We start from the raw sequence: 25988 nt of genomic DNA, 5'->3' as shown, positions 1-25988 counted from the left end.
ATAGATCACTGGAAATTCTATTGAGTTCCACATAGCCTGGAAATATCCATTTTCCCCTTTTCTTTTCAAAAATGAAAACCGCTCAACATTTGATTACATTGACTCAGACCAATTTTTGTGATTTTTTCTGAAACCCTATGTTTTTTGTAGATCAGGAGTGGGGAATCTGTGGCCCTCTGGATATTGTTAGACTGCTAGGGTTGCCAACAGTCTGAAGAGCAGAAAAGAGGACACATTTGCCGACTTCTAGTTTTAACTATGGATCTCTGTGATGACTCTCATCGTGGAAAAGAGGATGTGTCCTAGAAAAAGAGGACATATGGCAACCCTATTAGACTCCAACACCCACCAGCCTCATCCAGCATGATCAATGGTCAGGGAAAGTGGCAGTTGTAGCCCAACATCTGGAGGATCACAGGTTTCCGATCCATTGATTGATTGATTGATTGATTGATTGACAGATAGCACAGAGACTTTGATCATCACTTCTCCACTTTGCCAAAAGCCCAACATGATGCACAAAGTTTAAATATACTTTTTGAAACAATCACTTGAATGGAATTGCCTCATACACAGAGTCATGTACATGGCCAGATGAGTGGAACTTAGTAAACAAAGTGGCTCTGGAAAACAGGAAACAGAAGTAGCTCGAGGAGCACATGCCACAAGCTAGAGGCAGTCACTCCTATTGGGTTGTGTGTTGGTCTGTTTGTTTATTAGTAATAATTAAATTTGATGCAGGATGCCAGGATCAATACGTAATCCAGTAGTACTCTCCTTGTTCAATACTTACCTCGGCATCAAACACAAGCTCATAGTTCTTTCTTGTCTTCAGTTCCTTGTAAAGGTATTCTGCAAGTTCTAGAAATCTGTTGATAAGCGTTTCAAATCCTCGCGTGCCCTGTAAGATATCAGTGGAGGGAAAGAGACAAAGTGAGAGAGTTCACTTTGCATCTAGACTGTGTCATACTATTTAAAGGATGGAAAGGCCAGTAAATACAGGTATAGCAGAAATCCACAACAAACCTGCAGCCCTTCAGATGTTGCTGGACTCCAGCTCCCATTGGTCCTAGTCAGCATGCCCAAGAATTGTAGGAATTGTAGTCCAGGTACATTTGGAGGGCTACAGGTTCCCCATCTCTGAATTAGACAATATGTGTGCTGCCTACAGGGAAGAGCTGAAAGTCAAAGGTAGTGCAACTGCTTTGCATGCAGAAGGTCCCAGGTTCATCTCTGGCATCTTCAGGTGGGGCTGTCTTAAACCCTGGAGAGCCACCTCCAGCCAAGTGCAGACATTAGTGAGCTTGATGGACCAAGCCTCTGCATGACGTCATAGAATCATAGAATTGTAGACTTGGAAAGGGTCCCAATGGCTATCTAGTGCAATCCCATGCAGCACAGGAATCACAACTAAAGAATCCCTGGCAGATGGCCATCCAACTTCTGTTTTAAAATTTCAATGAAGGCGTTTACCATCTTCGGAGGTAGTCCATTCCACTGTTGGAAGTCCTTCCTAATGTTTAATAATATCCAAAGGCAACACGATGACCAAGTACAACAATGCGATGTCAATATAAACTCTTTATATAATCTATACAGAACATTGAACAATATGAAATACATGAAATATGCACTCTGCAAAACCAAATAAACAGAAATCTTCTAAATCTCTGAAAGTCACAAAATATGCACTCTTGATGGATTCTCTTGAAAACATAGAACCAAATAAACATAAGTCTTATGTTTAGTCTTTGATAGTCTTTGTGGGCTATGCAAGTCTCTGAGAAAAGCAATGGGTCAGATGCTTATCTGGTGAAAACAAGCCATAAAGCTTTGTTGTATGACGTCCAACGCTGCCAAAGTTGTCCGCAAACAGACGTAGTGAACAGTGATTCTGGATATACCCACTGTTTCGTGGAATTCTTCTTCAGCACAGCAGAAGGATACAGAAATGCTTCATAAACCCATCTATATGGTGAATGGAATTGTATAGCAACAATTGCTATGGAGCAGTGGTCATAAAGTTATGTAACCACTCTATATGGTTGCTTCTATCAGAGACTTGCACAGCCCACAAAGACTTTCAGAGACCTATAAGGCTTATGTTTATTTGGTTCTATGTTTTCAAGAGAATCCATCAAGAGTGCATATTTTGTGACTTTCAGAGATTTAGAAGATTTCTGTTTATTTGGTTTTGCAGAGAGTGCATATTTCCTATATTCATATTGTTCAATTTTCTGTATAGATTATATAAAGAGTTTATATTGACATCGCATTGTTGTATTTGGTCATCGTGTTGCCCTTGGATATTACTGATATTTGTTTGCAACACAGGGGTTTAATTGTTTGGTTTAGCCAGATTCTCCTTTCTTGTAATTTGAATCCACTGCTTCAGTTTCTACCCTCTGGAGCAGAAGAAAACATGTCCTTTGGAATATCCCTCAGAAACTAATGCATCACTCTGTGGCAGATGTTCCTCAGCAGGTGCATCCAGTGCTATTTTTCTACAAAAAGAAATGCCAGAACGCACCATGAACACTTCCCTTATTCTCTTAGAATGGCAACGGTGCCCACATGAGATATGCCAGAACTGAGTTCCAGTGAGTTCCAGCTGAAAAAAAGCCCTGGGAGCATCAATATAGAAGAGTTTTGTGGGTTTGGCAACCTCACTTTACCTGCAGTTCCCCTGCTCTCCCTAACTCTCCCTCCCTTCCATGGCTTCAGATTCATCATGATGAACGTCATTGTTATGCAATATATCTCAGCGACTTCCTCCCATCCCTGCAAGATGTTTCCTACCTTAGCTCTCCACATTAGCCACAGCTTGAATACGTCAACATGCCGGCCACACTGGATTGCCTTGTCCCCAGTGTCGTAAGCTGTGTCATACTGTTTGTCTGGTTGGAAGAGATATCCAGCACAGAGCTGATTACAGGCTTGGAGAAGACCCTAGCGGAGGGATAGAATTGTTAAGATAATGCTGCATCTGAAATCACCTTCACGTTTGAAACTATTCAGTGACAGGAAGTAAACATACTTTATTGACATTTTAATGATTTTGTAGAACCGGCTCTGAGAGATTTGCCTGAACATGATATGCAGGGAACATAAAGAAGAACTCTGCTGGAACAGATCTCTCTAATCACATCTGGCCTGGCATCCTGATCTCCACAATTGTCAGCCAGATGGCTAAGGGAAGCCCACAAGCTGGGCATGATGACAATGGTCATGTTTTAGCCCCATTGAAGTAAATGGCATAACTTAGTCACAATTAACTTAGATACAACTGATTTCAGTGGAGCTACAGCATGAGACTCTACCAGTGAGATCACCTTTCCCCATATATGCCCACTCAGTCTGTGGATCTGGCACTGTTGCAGATGCAGATAATACTCTGGATTTGTAAGAAATTGATCTTCCACACTCACAATCTGGAACTCCCTACTGACATCAAGCAGGTGTCTTCACTGCACTCCTTTCCATACCTGCTTTAGACATGCCTCCCCCAGATGTGCAGAATGTTTACATGTGTTTTAATATATATTTTTAGCTTATCACTGATTTCAGCGATGATTTCAGTGCTTTAAATAGCTGTGTTAACTATAGTCGAATGAAATCGCAGGCAGGATTTGATTTAAAAGCAGTGGAAGAAAAATGATAAGGTCACGGTATGTGGAGAAACTTTTTGTAATCGATCAAGATATAATGCAGCAGAAAAGGTTTGAGTAAAAACATGGTAGAGAGGGGGTGCGTAGTCAATTTATGAAACAATGTAATTACGTGATATGAAGATTATTGTGAAAATGTTGCAAAAATTTGATAAAAAATTGTATTGCAAAAAAAACAGCCGCTTCCAATGAGCAGCGTTTGCAAGCTAATGTGGCGCCTCCTCTTTCCCCAGACGCGACACAGCATCTTAGCTGTTTTTCCCTGTCCCCCTCGGCCTTGCTGGAGGCTCATGGGTTCCTGCCAAACCTGCCCATTCAAATGGACCAATCCATGGTGGCCTTGGGGGCGGGGCATGGGAAGCGGACCTGAGAGAAGCAGGCTTCCCTTGCATCCGCCCCCCCATCTATTTGCTCGGCCGACCCCTCAGCGCAGCATCCAGTTGGCCAAGGCCATCAGGACCACCACAATCTGGTTTTTTATATATACTTTTATTGTCTTATCCCTTTTGTAAACCGCTTTGAGCAGGCATCCCCAATCTGCGACCCTCCAGATGTTTTGGCCTACAACTCCCATGATCCCTAGCTAACAGGACCAATGGTCAGGGATGATGGGAATTGTAGTCCAAAACATCTGGAGGGATGAAGGTTGGGGATGCCTGACTTTGAGGTTTTTGGGTTTTTAACAATCAAGTAGTATATAAATATTATTAAATAAAAATGAATGAGTTAGTCCGGATACAACCCAAGTATTCATCATCATCATCATCATATTTGTACCCCGCCCATCTGGCTGGGTTGCCCCAGCCAGTGTGTTCCTGTCAAAGAGATCAACTCAAACAGTCTCGGTACAACTTGTGACCCACCAAGCTGAATGCAGTCTACTCCCACATATTATGGCCTGCTGGATACTTCAAAATCCTTGCCTCTGCACACAGCCAGCATCTAGCAGGCTACACTACATAGCTGATGGACTGCATTCAGCTTGGCATGCCACACATTGTTATGTTTACATCGCCTGCAGATATATAGCCTAGCACAGCCTTCCTCAATCTGGTGCTCTCCAGATGCGGACAACTAAATGCACTTTACAACCCAGTCATACGCATGTTTTCTCCAAATCAAGTCCTACCAGGTGCAATAGGAGTCACATCCTAGCATCAGATAGCAAATCTAGTCATGCTTGTGTGGAACTTAACTCCTTCTTAAAGAAGCGGCATTGAAAACTGGTCTGGGATCCTGTGTCTGCCCTGAGATATTGAGCTCTGTCCATGGTAGGAAAGGGGTGGGTGTTACCTTCTCACGGACTAAGAAAGCAGAACACTGCAGCGGAACTCCCATCAGCTTGTGAGGATTCCACGTGACAGAATTAGCCCTAGGTAAAGAAGAAAATTAAAAGATAATGAATATGCCAGGTTTGAAATGGGTCGTATACTCTGAAGCATATAAACGCACACATAAATATTAGTTGGAAGCATTAGCGATGAAGTCACCGACCTAATAATACTTTATAGAGATGTTCATATCAGCAACTTTGATCCACAAGGTTTATCATCAAAGCAACTTGACAGGAGAATGGGGAGCGGGAGGCGGGGGAAGCAAAACGAAAAGTCAGCAGGACTTTCGAGAGAATGGGGACACAGCATTTGATGCTGCAAAAAAAAATTGTATGAAATTATGCCAACAGGGAACAGAGTGCAAATAAACTTGTAGGTCTCTTACCTCAGGGGAGGAGGGGTCTTGTTCAGCCAACTTTTTTGGGGGGTGCATAGCAGTGGGGCAAAGGGAGGCAAAAGGTGGGCAGGGGAACAGGTGCAACTCTTTGTAGAAGATGTGTCAGGGACTGGCTGGATGAGGAAGCCACCTGGCCAAGAGCCCCCCAGGGAAAGTGCAGAGGGAAAGGGTTTGGACCCTGGAACCTGGTGGTGGGGAACCAGCCACACCACAGAGGAAGGGAAGAGCTGGGAAGTACTGGAGGCTGGGAGCTTGGAGGATGATGAAGAGGAGGAAACAGGACAGGACCAGGAATCAGACTTGGCTGGTCCACCACGGAGCTACTCTGACTCCTTCTCTGACAGCCTGAACCCCACTCCCAAAACAAGATGTCTGCTGCATACCACAGAGCTAAGCAGACACAAAGAGGGTCACTTGGGGCTCATTGTAGATGGAGGAAGGGGCCTGACACAGAAGGAGTGAGAGTGGAGGGGGAGTAACAAGCCAATCCGGCAACTGCTTCATCTAGGCAGGAGCAATCCTTAGAAATCTCCATGTCCTCTTTGTTCTACTTTCTTAATAAAGAAACTAACTGTACGTTAGCTAGTGTTTCACTCTCTTTCTCTGATCTGCGAACGACCTGCTCTCCTTGCCGGCTCCCTGACAAGAGGCTACATTCCAGCCATGTCAAAGTCAGAGGATTCCAGACATACACATGCACACCCTTCCATCCAGATTTGTTGTTGTTGTTGTTTAGTCGTTTAGTCGTGTCCGACTCTTCGTGACCCCGTGGACCAGAGCACGCCAGGCACTCCTGTCTTCCACTGCCTCCCGCACTTTGGTCAAACTCATGCTGGTAGCTTCGAGAACACTATCCAACCATCTCGTCCTCTGTCGTCCCCTTCTCCTCGTGCCCTCCATCTTTCCCAACGTCAGGCTCTTTTCCAGGGACCATCCAGATTAAGACTGTGGTATTCAAGGACACATTGCAGCCAGACACAAGCACTCCAGATTGGTCCTGGGGAGATGGTGTAGGGAGGGCTGTGGCCTTGGAGGGATCCCGGGGGCCAGAGAGGGCCACATTCAGCCCCCAGGAGTGAGGCTCCTCACCCCTGTCTTCCATAATATAAAACTTGGTACTGCTCTAGATTTATTCTCCTTTCCCCCTCAAACTCAGTGCAACAACTTGCTTCCGCTCCTACTATGAGTCACTATTACTATGGTGACAGGCCTTATAGTCTGCACTTCAGCAAGACGTCTGAACCGAGGAGAAAGACTGGCTAATATGTTGATCTCACTGCAGCTTACCCTTAAAGAACATAATGTGATTACCTTTCAATGCCGCTCAGTTTGTGGGAATGCCTTTTCGACAGAAGCAGGCCGCCTCCCCATGCTGCCTATCAGAAACGAAACACACGCTTATCTTACTGGGAGAATGCCACTGTTCACCAACACCGTTTATTAAAATTTTGCCTTCCACTCATCATATGTACATTTCATAATGGAATAGGAATCCAATCTACAGACAATCCTATAGACATTCTGAACTTAGTAGCTATACAGTGGTACCTCGCGTTAAGTGCTTAATTAGTTCCGGAGGTCCGTACTTAACCTGAAACTGTTCTTAACCTGAAGCACCACTTTAGCTAATGGGGTCTCCTGCTGCTGCCGTGCTGCTGGAGCACGATTTCTGTTCTTATCCTGAGGCAAAGTTCTTAACCTGAAGCACTATTTCTGGGTTAGCGGAGTATGTAACCTGAAGCGTATGTAACCCGAAGCATATGTAACCTGAGGTACCACTGTACTACTGATCTCTTTGCTTGGAAGATATTTTTTTTAAAAAAATATTTATGATTTTCAATTTTATACATTTCAGTAATTTTACAATCATTTAACATTTCAAAACTCAACTTCCAGGAGCAATATGGAACAGATAGCCAAGAACCACCTTACATCCACATGCATCCAGAGGTTATACTTCTCGCAGATGTCAGCTATGTGAACGAGTGGATCGAAAGCTCCATACACAGTTGTCCCGGCTGTGGCACTTACATACAATGGTACTTTGCCCTGAAAACAAATTCAAGATGGCAGGCTGTATTAGTGCACATGCAACAAGGACTTGTCCTTTGTCATAACCTAGGTTGCCGTACATCCAGAATTTCCAGGACATACGGGGAATGCTGCTGTCAGAAATGTCCTTTTTGCGTTTTGGCTCAACAGCTGTCAGGGACTGGGCAGAGGAGGAATAGTGGAGATGGCCTCCCCATCCTGACCCTTCCAGGGAGGAGGAAGAGGAAGACAGTATAGACTTACAACAGGGGTTTGAGGGAGGTCACCGCTCAGAGGCAGATGAGGGGGAAAGTTGGGGAATCATGGGAGAGCCAGAGCAGCAGCTGGCTGACTCATTGACACTAGAAAGCATTCCAGACCCACCATCTCCCAGAACCCAGCGAACCTGAAAAGTAGGAGAGCAAAGAGCTTGAAGAAAGAGGACCTTACCAGCACCCATAGAGGAGGTGATAAGGTTGACGAATGAAGAAGTGGGAGAGATGCGGGGTATAGAGTAGAGAAAGGAAATGTGGTTGTGTGAATCAGTCCCAAAGTCACCCATAAAGTTGATTATTTGATGGGTACAGGGTTGTGAATATCTATCTATTGGTCTCAACTTAATGGGGTACACACTGGCAAACCAATCTAAAACTTTTCCCCAATAGTAAAAGTTAATATATCCCCCCCAATAAAATTATTCATTACCTATTATGGAGATCCATCTTGACAGGGCTGAGATGCAGTCTGACTGTTAACTGCTTTTGGCTTTCCTAAGACTTAAAGCGTATCCTCTTTATGACATCACACATGACATCAGAATGACATGTTTGCATTCAGCCTAGACTATCTCCATGCCAACAGCAATGACCAGTAAACTTCTGCAACCAAGTAACCGTCAGCCTGACTACCCAGTTGTTTCTATCTTGTCTATTGGATGTTCATTTTTTGATCTCATAATCAAAGCCTGAAGAAGGGCTGTGTATGATCTGAAAACCTGCTTCCACTGTTAAAGAAAACTAATTGTCAGGGACTGGGCAAAGGAGGAACGGTAGAGACCCCCTCCCCATCCTGACACTTCCAGGGAGGAGGAAGGGGAAGACAGTATAGATTTACAACGGTGGTTTGAGGGAGGAAGCAGCTCAGAGGCAGATGAGGGGGAAAGCTGGGAAATCATGGAAGAGTCAGAACAACATCTGGCTGACATGTCATTAGAAAGCATTCCAGACCCTCCACCTTCCAGAACCCGGCGAGCCTTAAAAGTAGGAGAGCAAAGAGCTCAAAGACAGAGGAAACTTAGAGGCACCCGTAGAGGAGGTGATGATGATGACGAATGAGGAAGTGGGAGAGAAGGAGATGGAGCTTCCCTCAGGACAATGCCATGATCCAAGAGGCTGGGTTCTATAGCCTCGCTGTGTAATTATTGAATAAAAAAGGATGGTAAGAAACATTCCCTTGTCTTTATACCTTCCTAGGCAACTACCCAGGAGGTCAAAACTTACAAAGTTCAACAACTCTGCCCAAAGAAAGCTCAACTTTTGTGAAACATCATAATCCTTTGCTGCAGAGCATGGTAAGATTCATTCCTTTTCTTGGCAAGCATCACTGTAGGATATAGCGGCAATGCGATGTATAACAAAGACATTTTACCTATATTCTGGAAAAATAATTGATGAATCAGAGGTGGAAGAATCTATTCTTTTTTCCTTCTTTGTCTCGTGTGCACAATCATCACCATCGATTGTCAGCCTACAGATCAGAACTCTTGGGTTTCTCTTTGTCCAGCTCATACGTTCTTCAACACTTAAAATATTTTAAAAATTGGGAGGCATTTCAACTTGCTACTATGACAACAGTAGCAAGGGAAACCCTGTTGCACTGGTGGAAGTTTGTGCGCAGGCTTCCACTAGCGAGACTCTCTAGTCCAGTGGTTCTCAACCTCTGGATCCCCAGATGTTGTTGGACCACAACTCCCATCATCCCTGAGCTCTGGGGACCCACAAGTTGAGAAAGGCTGCTCTAGTCATTGCTTGAGACTGCTTCATATGGCATATTTTTAATACCATAAAAAGGATCACCAATGACAGGTTTTGATATTGGTCTCCAGAAGTGGCGACTCCTACTCCTGAGAGGAAGGACCATTGGCTATGCAGGCTGGGGCTGATGGGAGTTGGATTCTGGTAACATCTGGAGGACCATAAGGTCCCTAGCCCTGTCCTCCTCCTTCACCATCATCCCTTTCACTTTGCAAAGGACAAAGAGGAGGAAGAGATGAGGAGAAGCCATCAAGTCTTTCTCAACCACCTGCTAACTTGCCTGGGGCAAGGGAGCTAGAGACCCTTCCGACCAGTTCCAAATAACCTGCCAAAGTCCAATTTAGCTCAATAGGGATATCATATACATACAATTAAATTCCAGCAGAGTAGCTATAGAACAAGGACCTGAAAGGTTACATGAAGGTGATGGAAGCCAAACCTGTTTTTTGACTTGGATAATGTTTTCCTCCAGTTCAGATGGAATCATCTTCCCCCTGTTAAGAACAAAGCAGCAGCAGCAGTGCTTGCTAAATATTACTCATTGTGCAACCTTCCAAATGCATAACAATTAAGGGCACCATCCGTTTCCCCTTGTAAGCTAAAGTTTTGCATAGTGGAAGAAACCCCCATAAGACTCAATGCACCACTTCAGAGAGGAACAGGACGTTTGGCTCTACATTGGGAGTGTGCAATATTTCCCCCAACCCACCCCCAGTTTTGTAATTTGGGCTGGCACCTGAAATCCGCATGGCGCCTAACAGAACCTCCTTTTCATGTCTGCAATTTTATCTCACATTCCATCTGGAGACTGTGGTCACACCCACACCAAACTTTAAAGCATACCCCTTCCCCCAAAGAATGCTAGGAATTGTAGCTCTGTGCGGAAGCCATGAACTTTAAATGTGCTTGAAATGTTTGCTGTGGATGTGAGCTGTAACCCAAATGCAGACGCCATGACTTCACTACCAGCAGTTTTTCCTGGTCTCGTCCATTCTGTTCTGGAGAACTGAAAAGCCCCAATGTTATTTTGTGACATTTTGATTGACCTGCTAAAAGTATTCTCCTGATATGGATTTTGGAATTTTTCTACAATTCGTTCATTTCCGTTCATTTTTTTCCATTGTTTTTTTCCTTACGTAAACCATTAACTGTTGTTTTTGCTGTAGCGACAGAGCTGATTTGGGCAGCTATCGCCTGATGTCTGCCACTTTTTGAGGTGGTCACCATTGTATTTTCCCAGAATGCTTTGAAATGATGCAATGCCCAGTGAATTTGGGGGAGGCAGCCACCAAATGGAGTTCTGGTGCTAAACAAGATGTTAAGCTTCCCATCTTTAAATGGTTTTTAGCCAAGTAGCCCAAAAGAGACAGGAGGTCTGAGAAATTATTATCAGACCTGTGAAAAACATGACAGTTGGATGAACAAGCCATTGCGGAATGAAGCCAATTGCTTAAGGAGACCAGGATTTCAAAAGTTGATTGACATCCAGGGGTAATTTCAAAAGCCGGCACTTTTTAGGCAAGTCAATTGAAAAATCAACAACCTTGGGGTTTGTCATAAAGAAGCTCAACAATTTTTGTGGTTTCCTAAAAAAAGCTCAGCAACTTTCAGGGTGTCCTGGTTTTTACTTATTGAAATATGGCGACTAAATGGGAAGTTCACTGAATGATGTGCAATTAAGATATTATTTCAGATATTATGCCTAAAATACAGAAAACATTATTCAGTTTGGCATTGCGAAAGCAACACATTTGTTTTTTGGGGAAAGTGTTCCTAATATGTGAATCTAGAATATGAAGAAATAAAAGGTTCACACATCTCTGCAAATGCAAGTAAATTGCTTGAGTGGATATATAAATCATGCACAAAAAGGAGCTGAAGGCCTTACCTTTCATCACACTTGACGACAATAACATTATCCATTCCGATCCCAAGAACTGCTGCAGCTTTCTTTACAGAATAATGGCTCTTAGATAGTAAGGTTGAAAAGGTTAAATAGAGGAAAGATCTCACAACATACATTAGAGCTGAAAGATTGCTTCACGGTTGCTTCTATGTTAAAGAAATACAAAGACAGACAAGACAGGGATTTAAGCCCTTGTCGTCTGTTGACATCTAGGGGAGTACAATTCAACTAAAATACTACTTAAATCATTGTTTTGAGGAGAAGAGTGAACATCATACACGGTGAAACTGCCCATTCCTGTGTTTGCTGGTTTCAGAGTAACCATTCCAAAACATATATCATCTCTAATACTGTTTTGTTCCTCAGAGGGAGGTATTGCCGCCAGCTCATAAGGCATCCTTGAGATTTCTCTGATTACCAACCATTATTTTATGAAATTGACAATGGTCACAGCCCAGTTAAGGCCAGCAATGAGCTATGACTAAGCTCCATTGAAATCATTGGGTGAAGATAAAATCTGATATTTGAAAACTTTCCACCTGGTTTTGCAAGTGGAACAAGGCATAAATTTGAGCTCTTTTGGTCACAATGTGGGAACCAGGCAAATCTTTACAGAGTATACGCAATCTTTAATTGAAACTTGCAGAATCAGGTTGTTCGTTTCCCCCCCAAAGTTCGGCCATGGAAAAGAATAGAGAACTATGGCTGGAATGAAATTGCCCCCCCCCCCAATCTAGCATGAATTGGTGGCAAATTTGGAGTACCCATTTTGATATTTTGCATGCACGCATAAAATGTTTGTCGCAAACTGATTGATTTCGGTTAGATTTAACTTAGGGTGGCGGTTCTCGCAAGACAAGCATAGCAGCAGGGCATGATTTTATACACACACACACATACACACACAGCTTAAACAACAAGAAAAAGAGAAGAAGCTTACAAAGGTTTATTACTGGTCTTATTAAAAGTCTTACTAAAATATAACAAGTCTCTACAGGATTATCATTAAAAGGCATCATATCACAGACAAATAACATAGCACAGACTTTATTGTGAGTGCATACTCACATGTTCAGAAACAAAGAGAATGATGTCTGGAATGGCTGCCATGCCTTTGGTTTTAATCTCAGGGTAACGTTTATAGCGGGCAACTAGAACACTGTAGAGGTTTGATATGCTGCCCCCTGGAAGACAAATAAAGAAATTAAGCATCTGCTTGAATAGCTTAGTCTCCTTGGGAATGAACAGTACAACATAACACATGGGTAGGCAAACTAAGGCCCGGGGGCCGAATCTGGCCCAATTGCCTTCTAAATCCGACCCACGAACGGTCCAGGAATCGGCGTGTTTTTACATGAGTAGAATGTGTCCTTTTATTTAAAATGCATCTCTGGGTTATTTGTGGGGCATAGGAATTCATTCCCCCCCCTTCAAAATATAGTCCGGCCCCCCACAAGGTCTGAGGGACAGTGGACTGGTCCCCTTCTGAAAAAGTTTGCTGACCCCTGCCCTAGAGCGATGACTCATTAAGAACCCTTTCGGGTAAGATGGAGATTAATCCCTATCCGCTAGGAGAAACCTCATTTGGCTTTTTTTCTGAGCTGTGGGTCCCAGGTCCAACACCTTGCTCAGCATTTGTTTGTGGAGTCTGCTGTGCAAAGGGCAGTCCAAAAGAATATGGTCCAGTGAGTCTGGTACTGCCTGACTGAAGGCACACAGGCAGGATTGATAAGGAATTTGTGAGTATCTACCTGTGGTCACTGCGGAGGGGAAAGCATTTAGTCTTGCGAGCATAAAAGCTCTTCATTGGGAAGGAAGTGCTCTGCATATCCTATCATTTTTAATTGCCAATCCTTCTTTTTAAGGACCTCACTCACTCACCAGTTTGGGGCTAATAAGATCCGAGCTGCTGTAGTGGCATACAGAAATGTTTGGATGGGTAAGGTAAAGGGTAAAGGTACCCCTGCCCGTACGGGGCAGTCGTGTCCGACTCTAGGGTTGCGTGCTCATCTCGCTCTAGAGGCCGTGAGCCGGCGCCATCCGAAGACACTTCCAGGTCACGTGGCCAGCGTGACGAAGCTGCAGCTGGCGAGCCAGCACCAGCGCAGCACACGGAAACGCCGTTTACCTTCCCGCTATAAAGCAGTCCCTATTTATATACTTGCACTTAAGAGTGCTTTCGAACTGCTAGGTGGGCAGGAGCTGGGACCTAACGACGGGAGCTCACCCCGCCACGGGGATTCGAACCGCTGACCATACGATCGGCAAGTCCTAGGCGCTGAGGTTTTACCCACAGTGCCACCCGCGTCCCTGTTTGGATGGGTACTTCCATCAAATGTCCTCCTCTTGGGCATGGGAGGTAGAGCAAACAAGGCTGGGAGGAAGCTAGGGTCATTAATCTCTTGCTAAGCCATAGTGCGATACCTGATCACGGCAAAAGGGGAAAAAAGTATTTCTCTTTAAAGCTTTGATTTGATAATCTAGCCATACCACTTTCTCGGAGTTCTCTGCCCTCCCCTTAAGAAACATGTTCTTACAGTGATTTTGAGCCAGTATCTATTCATCTTTCTATACACAGTCTATCTTCAAATTAATGTTCACATTTTAAATGTCAGGAAATGATCCATGTCGGTTCTAGGGTTTGAATAAGACTCATTGGATGAATAATAATTTCTGATCTACTTACCGGGAGAAAATATGCCATCTGCTTCACTTTCCCCCCATCCGATAATTTCTTGCATTTTTCTAAGTATGATCTCCTCCATTACAATGAATACTGGGGCTATTTCATAAGTAAACCTATTTTAAAAAAATAAAAAAAATGGTAGTCAGAAATACAAAATGAACTCATCAGAACAGATTGATAAAGACAAAGAAAAATCAATACAGATTTCCACCTCGGTCAAGCAACAGAATTGCTCACAGAAACAGGCTTCCACACAGGAAGGTAACAAGGATGTATTAATACACCTGGATAGATGCTCATTTGCACCTGTATCTCAAGGTTCACCCTGCTTTGAAGGAATTGGCTGGATGCATATATATATATATATATATATATATATATATATATATATATATGAACATTCCCATCTATGAGGATGTGGTTGTTACTTGGGGCTACTTGTGCACAGCTAGAGTTCGATCTGGGGCCTGCACATTTCTTTTTTCATCCCTCTTTTCCTCAAGTACCTTTTCTTACCATCCTCTTTTCCATCTTCTGTGTCAAGGGTAGAGAAACCTATGCCAGTGGTAGGTGGAGCCAGAGGCAAAAGTAGGGATGGTTAGAGAGCAAGAAGTGGGCGGGTCCAAAGGCAAAAGTCAGTGGACTTTTGTCTTTGTACTGCAGGCTACATCTCAGCAACAAAAAGTCTCTATGCACACAGCTCCATTCAGCTGAGCAAGGGGCATTATCACATACCAGCTGGTTAATGCACCAAAGGAGGGCACTAAGTAGGACTAGCATGGGTGTGGCCTGTGGGAAGTTCCTGAGGACTAGGCAGTCCATCCCTGTCCTGAGGTTCCCTACTGCTTGTTTAAGATGTTACATCTGAGTTTAGTTGTTACACTTCAGTTTTAACTTCTATGCTGATGACTGATTCCATGGCATGCAGTGAATTTTTTGGTAGGGGGATAGTTAGGACCAGAGGTGCCAGCTTGCAAGGACGATTGAGTCGGGGGTCTGAGCATCTCACCTCCCTCCCTAAGCTGGGAGGAAGCTTCCCAGGCTTTGGGCTGGAGACACAAAGCCTCCAGGATGCTGAAGCCCTGCTACATCCTTCCCAAAGCCAGTTGAGCTTTGGGGAGGTGATGGGAGGGCTAGTGGACACTTTAGGGGATTAGCCTACTCCCCGTAGTCTATTGACCGCACACCACTGATGATGATGATGATGACAACGGTAATGACAATACAGTCATACCTCATGTTACATCCGCTTCATGTTACGTTCTTTCAGGTTACGTCCCGCGGTGACCCGGAAAGGGTTACTCAAAAGATGCACAAAATGACGTCAAGCGCATGTGCAGAAGCGACAAATCGCAACCCGCGCGTGCGCAGATGCGTCGCTGCGGGTTGCATTCTTTTCATGTTGCGAATGGGGCTCCGGAATGGATCCCGTTCGTAACCAGAGGTACCACTGTAATGATATTTTTGAACTTTCCCAGGTAACTTGTTATTAATGGACAGCAGTACAGAAATGTTATACATAATAATAAAACATTATTACTGAGAACAGAAGCCTTCAAGAGGTAGTTCTGTTATCATCAGCACCAAGCAACTTTCCCGACAAATGCTTGTTTTCTAACCATACTGAGTGGTCCATGTGGTGGAAGAACACAAAGCCGCTATCTAACACTGAAGCATTACTTACTGGCTTGGCACAGTCCACTCTGCTCTGCCCCACCCCACGCTCCCAAAAAGAGAGGTGTGTTTGCTAGCGAGCCGGTAAACAAAGCTTACTGAACAGTACAGGTAAGTGCATAATGGGTTTCGAGCCCTGAAGCTATGTCATTGTGTTTCATGCTCCCTTTGATCAAAATCCCCTTTTGATCACACTGCACTTTGTCTGCATGCCTTGCTCCTTTTATCCTCTCTTAGAGGATAAGAGGACCTTATCCTCATCCTGCACTGCTGGCGCCAAATTCAGCTAACCGTGGGCGTAATGGACATTTCCATCCACAAAGGTACAGGGAAATACTGAAGTACACAGTACATGTCCAGTGCTTGGTTCGTTGAGAGCACATAACTCCACCAAGAACGTTCCATTAATAGAAAAGGGAAATGTCATGGTGCTCCACTGAATTCAGGCTGATCTCCACGCCTAATCAGGAAATGTGGAAAGGGCCATCCTAGTGGCAATTTTTGCTGCTCTTCTCGAACTGCTGCCATATAGCCCTGTCTGTTTCATGTTTGGACTTTGAAGCTCTCCTGAACTTCAGAAGCAGAGAGTGTGCATCAAAGCAGCAGTTGAAATGAACATGAATTCAAAGGTCCACTGGGCATGTAGAATGGATTGCACAGTTGTTTGGATCTTTGCCTTTGTCTCAAAAGCTCTCAAGACTTATTCCAAAATATCAAACTCAAATGGTGTAATTCTCAGTGACTCATTCTGGTGATCGAATTAAACTGGTTTGGATCCAGGCTTAGTTACACTTAGAAGGTGTCCCTTGAAATTGACAGGATTTATGTTAGCCCAATTGATTTCATTGGGTTGAAATCAATTGTCTTTGAGATGCCATGCCACATAAGAGTTTTAAGAATATTTTTGAAATGTCACTCTTTAAAATCAAAGATGCGCAAGAGTAAAATCCATTGTGGAAGTCTGTCTTCAATTCTGAACAACAACAAAAAGGCTTTTTGGAAAGCTTTTGAAGCCTTTGATGCAGTCCTGCAGTCCAAATTTAGTCAATAAGCTATCTTTGTTCCAAGCTCATTACATAATATTTAAGACAGCAGAGGAAAACGATTAAATTTGCTGAAGTTTTCCATAAGAACTTGGCATGGACATTATTCTGTTTATATCTGAAGTTATCAACAGTATTTTCATTGACATTTCTCAGACTCCTTCCAACTTCATCTTTTGAAGAGTTCTTACACAATGCCCACTTTGTTAAAATGTCACTATGGAGACTATTTCTGCTGTTCATAGTATCACAGATGTAATTACAGGATGGAGGGTTAAGATTCAGCACTGTTGACCTCTCAAGATGTATCATTTAAGCACTCAAATTTGCTTACAGCAAAACCCACCAAAACTCTGAAAATTTATATATTTCACCTGCTATGCAGGAAAATTGATGGGATAGTTGTTATTTTAAAAAAACTTGTAAAAGTGCAATGCTCATCAGAATTCATTGTGTTATTCTTGCAGGCAAATGAGGGAAAGGCCCTCTATAAAGAATTATGACAAGTTTGCATATGTCTTCTGTAAATAGTTGCTATTTATAATTAAGCATGATCCAGCCAAAACTAAGGATCATTATTTTTAATTCTCAGTGGACTTTTATTAAGGCAGTTGGACAAACTTTGTAAATTTATAGCAGGAACATGTGGTCCTCCAAGATGCAGCTGGTCTACAACTGCCATTGTCTCTGACAGTTGGCCATTCTGGCTGGGACTGATGGAAGTTGGAGTCATGGAAGCTGCCTCATACTGACTCAGATCAGACCATTGGTCTATTTAGCTTCCAGTCAGCAAGCCCAAGAGGCTCAGTGGTTTAGACCAGTGAGCTCCCGTTGCTCTGTCCCAGCTCCTGCCAACCTAGCAGTTCAAAAGCACACTAGTGCAAAGAGATAAATAGGTACCGCTGGGGCGGAAAGGTAAATGGTGTTTCTATGAGCTCTGGCACTCATCACAGTGTCCTGTTGTGCCAGAAGCAGTTTAGTCATGCTGGCCACATGATCTGGAAAGCTGTCTGTGGACAATCCCTTGGCCTGAAAGTGAGATGAGCGCCATAACCCTATAGTCGCCTTTGACTGGACTTGACCATCCAGGGGTCCTTTACCTTTACCTTTTACCTCTATCTAGCTCAGTATTTTCTATGCTGGCTGGCTGTGGCTCTTCAGGATGTCAGACAGGAGTCTCTCCCAGCCATACCAGGAGGTGCCTGGATTGAACCCAGTACCTTCTGCCTGGGACCACTGAGATGAGTCCGCGTACACCTTGCAGGCCACAGGCTCCCCACTTTTGATTTGAATTCTTCAAGTGAGACTTAAACATGCTTAACTTTGTCTGAATCTTGCCTACAATAATAGGCTCAGATTACCTTTGTTATTGTCCTCATGACAATCTGCTATTTGTCCCAGAAGATACTACTTGCTGCAAATAGTGTTTTCAAAGCAATAGCTCAAGGAGTAGCGTTTTTTGTTTTTAAAAGAGGATATGGAGTGAAGAGCTCACTCACTCTCCTCTCATGCTACAGTCCCAGTCCAGATCAGGATCCCCACACAGAGAGATGCATGTTAAGGAGGAGGTACGAAAGGTGCTAAACATGTTTCTTTTTAATCATATCATTTGGCCCTAAACTGAAGCTTTTGTTATTTCAGTAGAAACTGGACTCCTTCACTACTTTTTTCTTTCTAGTTTTTCCATCCCTCTGAGTCCAATAAGCCAGTCTTCCCAATGCATTTCATAAATGTATTTAGTCTCTGTTTGCTGGATCTCATACATCCTTCGTATTCTTAAAGAGCAATAATAAAAAAGGAGTTTGGTTTCGCAGTTGTTTCTTAATTCAGATTAATCTTGTATAAAAATGACAATCTACAGTACATACATGTTTGTATTTGCGGTAGACGTCAGCCATTCCCCAGCAAGTCCTACAATGTCAAGGCCACTGGAAAGTTGGTTGAAGTAACGAGGATGCCCTGAAATGTGGATAAATTGAAGATAAAACAGGTCATGCTTTTTGAAGAAATGTTAGGGGCGCATCACTTCAACAGCAAAGTTTCCAATTTGTGAGGGTTGCCATATTTCAAAAAGTGAGAGAGAGAAAATGTGGGTTTTGAGCTATTTTTAAGGAAATTCGCCAAAATCTAGACTTCCGACATGGATTTTCCCAGACATTTCAGTGATTTCCGACTGCCATATTCTGGCTATGTCCAGGAAATCCCAGACATATGGCAACCCTAAATTAGTGGTACAAATTAGTGGCAGTTAAAATATATTGTAAAGAAGGAAGAAAGCCCTAGATACCAGCCTTGAGGGGTTTCTACATAGTTAGGTAGAGCCAAGGGGGGCTGTTTATACAGGGAGGTACAGTAGCAACACTGGTAGAAGAAAGCTCTTGGCTCATGTGGATAATTCATTAAACACACACACAAACAGAAATGAACATCTACTTAGTTTCCTCAAGACACCATAGTCCTCAATGACCTTCACTCCAAGAAAACCAAACTCTGAGTAAGCGTTGGAACCCCCTTGGAGGGGTTGGAACCCCCAAGTCTCACCACTTGGAGATTGTGACGTGTGCAACCATATGGCTCTTTCATAAAAGTGAGGAGGGAGAAAGAAGAACACAAGAATTCGGCATATGTCTAAAGCTCTTGGGTCACTTATTATACTATGTGCAAGTAGAATGGTGCTGAATGCAGTCATTTCTGCAGCACATAAACAAGACCAATGGGCAGATGAATGTATTTATGATCTGGCCCTATGTCTACCCTGAAAACAGAAAGTTTGTAAGCCACCAGACTGCAATAGGAAGACGCATGCTAGAGCAGCATGAACAGATCAAGGTGGTCCGCCATCCTGTTTCCCATGTTGGTTGGCCACATGTCTCTGGGAAGCCCACAAATTGGGCAAGGAGGCAATATCCCCTCCCTGTGGTTGACTCCCAGCTCCTGCCATTCAGACACATGCTCTCTGTGAACCCAAAGTCCACATGGCTGCTAGCCACTGAAACAATGCTGTATAAACACAACGAGCAGTTACCTGTTTTGACTCCATATTTCAAGGTATCCCTACAGTCAACAAGTATTTGTTCCAGAGGTTCTGGCTGATCCGAAAGTTCCACGCTGAAGCCTTCCAACCCTTCCAGAAGCTGGTGAGGGTGGTGGAAATCCAGCACTTTCGTCTTTCCATCGTAGGTCTTTTTGATGTAACTCAGGAGAATACCCACAACTTCATGCAGGAAACGTTCTGTCAGTTCCTCGCCATTCTGATTAGGCAAAAGATCTGGGAGTTGGAGGAGAGAAATTCTGTTTAATGATGTGTAGGATTCAGGAGGAGACTTGGGGCAAAGGCTGATTTGCACAAGGTTGCACATTTAAATCTGCAACTGGATAGAAAAATGGGGTCAAGCTTCTCCCAACAATTTTAACCCATGGTCCTTTCATCCAGTCCCAGCAAGAAGGACTCCATGTGCGCCACACAACAGGACCTTGAGATGAATGGAAGGAACACATAATGACTGTTAAACAGTGGTGGGGAGGCTGTGACTCTCCAGATGTTGTTGGACATCTGGACTTTATCTCCAGCTGTTGCCCACCAGCCTCAACTTCCAGAGGACCACAGGTTCCCTACCCCTGATGTAAAAAATACAGGGGGAGAGTCTCCAGCTTCAGCATTGCTTCTTTGCATGCCACCTTTCCATCATTCCAACCATGCTCCAGGTGGCTTAGAGTATGCAAAGATGTAGATAATTTCAAAAATTTGAGAACAGTGGTCACAAGTGATAAATAAAAACTTATTGAAACATACACAACAAAATTAAACAATCCCCACATGCCGTAATTAGATTTTAAAATTGATATACAAAAAAGCACAAGTAACGGCAAAACTAGCATCTCCAAAATTAAATATGGACCACAACAATGACCCCTAAACAACACCCCACTTCAAGATTCTGCAGACATCCTGAGAAGCAGGTCTTGAAGGATTCACAATGGGGTGATTCAGAAACTGTACATGTAGATCTTAAATTTCCACCTCTCTCCCCTACACACACACACACACACACACATGAATATAGTAATCCTACCTGACTCAAAGATGTTTGAAAAATTGGTCACAAAGCTCTCAATGGTAGAATCTTTCTCTCTCTCTTCACTTTCTCCCTGGAAGCTAGAAAGACGCTTTTGTCTCAGTGGGTCAGGTCCAGTACTGATCTGTTTGTCTGGAAATGAGGAATAAAAAAGGTCAATACAAAGGATAAGTAAGCTTGCTAAAATAGTCATAACCAATTTAAAACTGCAATGCCCCATTCGCTGTATTGGATCAGATTGTTATTACGTGTGTGATCTTTGCTGCCTGTTTTGTAGTATCTTCAGCTTGTAAACCTCCTTGTGTAAATTGCCCTCCATCCCCCTTCCTTTGACACACAAACATCCCCTGTCTCTCTGCCACAGCTGCGCCAACTTGGGCGCCACACTGTGGGCTCTCAGGGTGTGCGCCACAGAGTGGCATGTGTGCTCCGACACCGCATTGGTGCCTGGGACCCATACAGTGGGCTGCAGTGGGCCCCATACAGGCCCCGCATCAGTGGCACAAGTCACAGCCCAGCCACTGCCTAAGTGCCAGAGGTAAGTGCCAGCAGCCTGGGGGTGAAGGCCGAGCAGCGGTGATGGTGGGGTACAGAGGTCAGGCACCCACAACAACAAAATTGTGGGTGACCGGCTCCCCAGGGGCCCCTAAAGTTGGTGCCAGTGTTCTGCTCTATGCTTGATTGGCAGACTCACGCAAGCTCTATAGGCCAAGGGAGCCTGCGTTTGTCAGTAGACAGCTTCCGGGTCATGTGGCCAGCATGGCTAAGCCGCTTCTGGTGAACCAGAGCAGCACACGGAAGCGCCGTTTACCTTCCTGCCAGAGTGGTACCTATTTATCTACTTGCACTTTGACGTGCTTTCGAACTGCTAGGTGGGCAGGAACAGGGACCGAGCAGCGGGAGCTCACGCCGTCGCGGAGATTCGAATTGCTGACCTTCCGATCGGCAAGCCCAAGGCTCAGTGGTTTAGACCACAGCGCCACCCGTGTTCCTCTCTCCAGGAGGGTACGTAGGATGAAATCATCCTTTCCACCTGTTCTGTGGTCTCACCTATTCTTTTGCTCTTTGTGTGCTTAGAGAACACCAAGATGAATCCCAGTAGCCAGCTTTTGTTTCGCAAATTCTATGGCACTGTTCTGCTCAATAGCAAAATACAGCGCTCCCTTGCTATACTGTACACAATCTTCCACGCCAGGGAAGAAGGGGTGAGGGAAGATCTCTATCAGAGCTTGCTGCCTGATGCAATTGCCTCACTTTGCCTCTCACAGTCCTGTGAGAGATTGTATTTCCATGGCCTAACTTTGTGCTGCACTTAGTGCTTCACGAGGTCAGGTATAGGCTCTCCTTCCCTTATTCTCTTTTTAAGTGTGGGTCTGTGGTACATTGTCACACTCACTCTTCAGCCTCAGGGGCTATTTTTACCCAAGGTATGTGTATACTGCATTGGCTGGTTATATAGGTATAACCTCATACCTTCCAACATTTCTCTGATGCTATTTAAAATTAATTTAGCAGAACTCAACTCCGGAGAGAAAACAAAACAAAACGTGAAACATCTGATATTTGTTTTAGTGCATTTGATTTTTGCTGAAATTTTCTGCATGGGGAAAAAAATTGATCATTTACACAGATAATGACTCAGTTTTACCTGCAAAGCACAGGTGCCTACAAAGATATTTGCATACAATCATCTGAAGGGGCAAAATCGCATCTGCTACAAATAGAAATCTACATTCTACATTCAATTCCCCGTTTTTCTCCTAGTGTGTTTTATGGCACATTCTACAATGTGGCTTTGTCATTAAAATATACTGTGCTGAAAATGTAAATCTGTTCTCATTTTGCCCAGAATCCATTTTGGTACATTTAATACCTCAAATGAAAGCATGAGTTGTAAAGCGACTTTTTTTTTTCTTTTCCCACTCATGCAAAATGACTGTGAAGTAATTTCAGAGATATAATCTTTTCCTTCTAACCACTTGCAAAAATTTGATAAGGGCGAGGGGAGTGGGAGTGGAAAGATAGAGAGAAAGAGAGAAGAAAAGTGTCAAATTATATCCCTGGACAATTAGCTATTTGCAGTTGCATGCCTTCCGCAGCGCTTCGTATTCCCATGTCATTCTTCCTTTTCATATTTATAGCATCTTTGAATGTACTGCCAGTGCTTTTGGAAAGTTACGTATTTTCACTGGGAAAATCTTAAAAGGAGAAACGGTGGGGCAGTGGGTGTCCCTTTGTTGGCAGTGAAGAATTGTCTCTGTGTGCAGATCCTCAACAGCCATAGCTGAAGAGATTGGGTTACTGGCCTGGGAGCTCAGTAGGAGACAGGAGAAGAAGAAGAAGAGGAGGAGGAGGAGGAGGAGGAGGAGTTTGGATTTGATATCCCGCTTTATCACTACCCTAAGGAGTCTCAAAGCGGCTAACATTCTCCTTTCCCTTCCTCCCCCACAACAAACATCCTGTGAGGTGAGTGAGGCTGAGAGACTTCAGAGAAGTGTGACTAGCCCAAGGTCACCCAGCAGCTGCATGTGGAGGAGCAGGGAATCAAACACAGTTCACCAGATTATGAGTCCACCACTCTTAACCACTACACCACACTGGGGAGCACCCTAACAAGAAACAGGAGGTGGTAGCCAGAGTCCTGAAACTGGGAAATTATGGCTTGGATCATAATGAGGCAGCTATGAATGAAAGGGTTCCTTCCCTTCAGAGCTCTGACTGAGGATCCTGCCTGCTTAAGGGAGGGGTGCAATTTTCACAGATACCCCCTTCTCATGAACCATGTCTCATACTGCTCTGGAGAGTCCCCTAAATCTACCTGCCCTCTGGAGCATGTGGGAGGGCACAAGAGGCTATAGGGGGGAGCATAGGAGCCAACTCCTAGGGGTCGAGGTCCCATTGGCTCCCCCAAAAAATATCTGAAGGCGGATGGCCCGCCCAAATTGATAGACTTTTTCATTCAAATGGTGTGGTGCAATGCGTCATGTGGTCAATTGTTCAGGGCAGGGCTTACCTGGCCCCCCCCCAATATTTTATTCAAGTTGGGGGCCCCTGGAGGGGGGGGAGAAGGGATCAATGAATGTCATCTCCCCTGCCCCATTCTGCTGGGTGAAGCATCACTTGAACAGATCTCCATTTAGAGAGATTCCCATAAGCTGGAAGTCTGTCTGGTTTGTAATGCAATAAAATCTTTAATTAAAAACAAGAAAGAAAGAAAGAAAGAAAGAAAGAAAGAAAGAAAGAAAGAAAGAAAGAAAGAAAGAAAGAAAGAATCCAAGCCATTGAAATGACTGTCATTAGCCAAAGGTCTTGGATTGCTTAATGATTGATTGATTGATTGATTGATTGATTGATTAAACTAAGAATCTCCTACTAAAGAAAGTACAGAAAGACAATGCTGTATATGTTTATCCCTGAGAAGGAGGAGGAGGAGAATTTGGGTTCAAATAAGTGTTTGCTGGATGGAATTCCATAGCAGAGAATCCACAGCAGATCATCCACAGCCCAGATAACCAATACAGTACCCTCCAAAAGTTGTTGAACTACAACTCCCATCAGCCCCACCAAGCACAGTCAATGGTCAGGGAAGGTGATAGTCACGATCCAACCACATCTGGAAGTTGCCCCATTAGCAACCCATGTCATAGAGATTTCCTGGACAAACGCCCAGTGTTTCTCAAACTTGAGTCCCCAAGCTGTTGTTGGACCACAACTCCCATCATCCCTGACCACTGGTCCTGCTAGCTAGGGATGTTGGGAGTTGTAGTTCAACAACAGCTGGGGACCCTAGTTTGAGAAACACTGTCGGATAGACCAAAAGTATTAAGACTCTACAGACCTGGAAGAACATCACAGGACCCATTCTCATGTTGAATTTTTAGATTTGTGTCTGCATCTGAATACAATGAAAAGAAATGTGAAATCTGAATCAGCTCTATGAAGTCTGTCTTTACATCTGTACAGCAACTGAAGGAGAAGCAATGAGAAACCACCAAAGATTTCTTAGAAAAGTTTCTGTTTAACTGTTGAACATTAACAGCAGAAATATTTATTTCAGGAAAGCACACATGAAACATTTCAGATAAAAGACTGAGCTCCCATATGCCTGATAAAAATTAGTTACCTAATAAACTAATAAAAATTAGTAAAAAAAAAACCCCAACCTTATAATTGTTCCTTTTGGGGTTTTGTTGTTGTTGTTTTAAAACACATCGCCACCCCTTGTTAGCAGGAAAGAAAGAAGGAAGCGTTTAAGATTTAATTTCTTTCCTGACAGTTTAAAAACAACACCACCATAGCTTCTCATCATATATAAAGCAGTAGGTGGCTTTTGAGGAAAACAAACATCAAGGATGAGGGAACAGCAGACAAGAGACCAATCTGTGCTCGCTGCTCTTGTCTTTGAGGATTCTGACCCCAAATGTTCTGAACTTCACAACCGCCACCCAAACACTTTGAATGACTTCTCTTTCGCTTTTTAAAATGTATCAGTACGAAACGGAAACCGTGTCCCAGACTCTCTCGCCTGACAAAGTCATCCTCAAAACAGATTACTATTTTTAAACGTCTTGAACAGCTAGATTTTTTTTTAAAAAAAATAATAATCTGCTAATGATATCTGCGCACTTACTTGTTCTGTTGTTCACCATCTGGAAATCCATTTCTTTGCCGCTCTGAATAACCATGCACGGCAGAAAAATATCCAGAGTAGTAAAAAGTGCAATTTCTCAGCAACCCGAATATAGACAAACACACAATTCTCAAATGTATCTGCTGCTGAACTAATTTGTTTTACATAGTTTGGTATTTGTTGAATAGATAGTGCCTCTGGGCGTTCCAGCTACTTGTTAAAGCAAAAAAGGGTGGAGACAAAGAATTCTGATTTCCTTTGTGTAGGGGTTGTTGGTTTTTTTTTGGCATTGCTGGCTTAAGGCTCTTAGGATTCTTCAATTATTTGCTAGGTCAAATGCAAGGAATACTTTTCCTTTCTGCTGTGCTCCTCTCCCTGCCAAACACACAGACATCCCTATACATTCTTTGCAATGACCACTCCCCACATTAAATGGGGGGCACCCTTTGTGTGGTCACGCACAGCTCCCCAGATCCCAGTGTGGTTCCTGGTAGTAGGGGCTGGCTTCAC

At 43.7% G+C, this 25988-nt stretch overlaps 1 protein-coding gene across 3 annotated transcripts in view; it reads right to left on the bottom strand.

The window, feature by feature from the left end:
* Positions 1-25635, bottom strand: part of LOC310767069 (glutamate decarboxylase 1-like) — a 30057-nt gene extending 4422 nt beyond the window's left edge. The window contains exons 1-14 of one of the 3 annotated variants that reach the window (XM_083623910.1): positions 25479-25635; positions 24687-24743; positions 20846-20980; positions 19798-20040; positions 18641-18731; positions 14056-14168; positions 12438-12553; positions 11352-11431; positions 9903-9957; positions 7332-7448; positions 6711-6775; positions 4962-5040; positions 2800-2949; positions 794-901 (exon numbers count right to left, since the gene is read on the bottom strand). In XM_083623910.1, the coding sequence (XP_083480036.1) occupies positions 794-901; positions 2800-2949; positions 4962-5040; positions 6711-6775; positions 7332-7448; positions 9903-9957; positions 11352-11431; positions 12438-12553; positions 14056-14168; positions 18641-18731; positions 19798-20040; positions 20846-20980; positions 24687-24743; positions 25479-25533 (1464 nt within the window). In that variant the 5' untranslated portion in view covers positions 25534-25635. The remainder of the gene's footprint in view (positions 1-793; positions 902-2799; positions 2950-4961; positions 5041-6710; positions 6776-7331; positions 7449-9902; positions 9958-11351; positions 11432-12437; positions 12554-14055; positions 14169-18640; positions 18732-19797; positions 20041-20845; positions 20981-24686; positions 24744-25478) is intronic. The other 2 variants (XM_083623908.1, XM_083623909.1) reach the window with 2 other exon arrangements.
* Between the last annotated feature and the right edge of the window lie 353 nt (positions 25636-25988).

Source organism: Podarcis filfolensis (genome assembly GCF_964270895.1).
Source record: "Podarcis filfolensis genome assembly, chromosome: 7".
NCBI lineage: Eukaryota > Metazoa > Chordata > Lepidosauria > Squamata > Lacertidae > Podarcis > Podarcis filfolensis.
The sequence above is the reverse complement of the archived record's forward strand: the minus strand, read 5'-3'. Positions and strand labels throughout refer to the sequence as shown.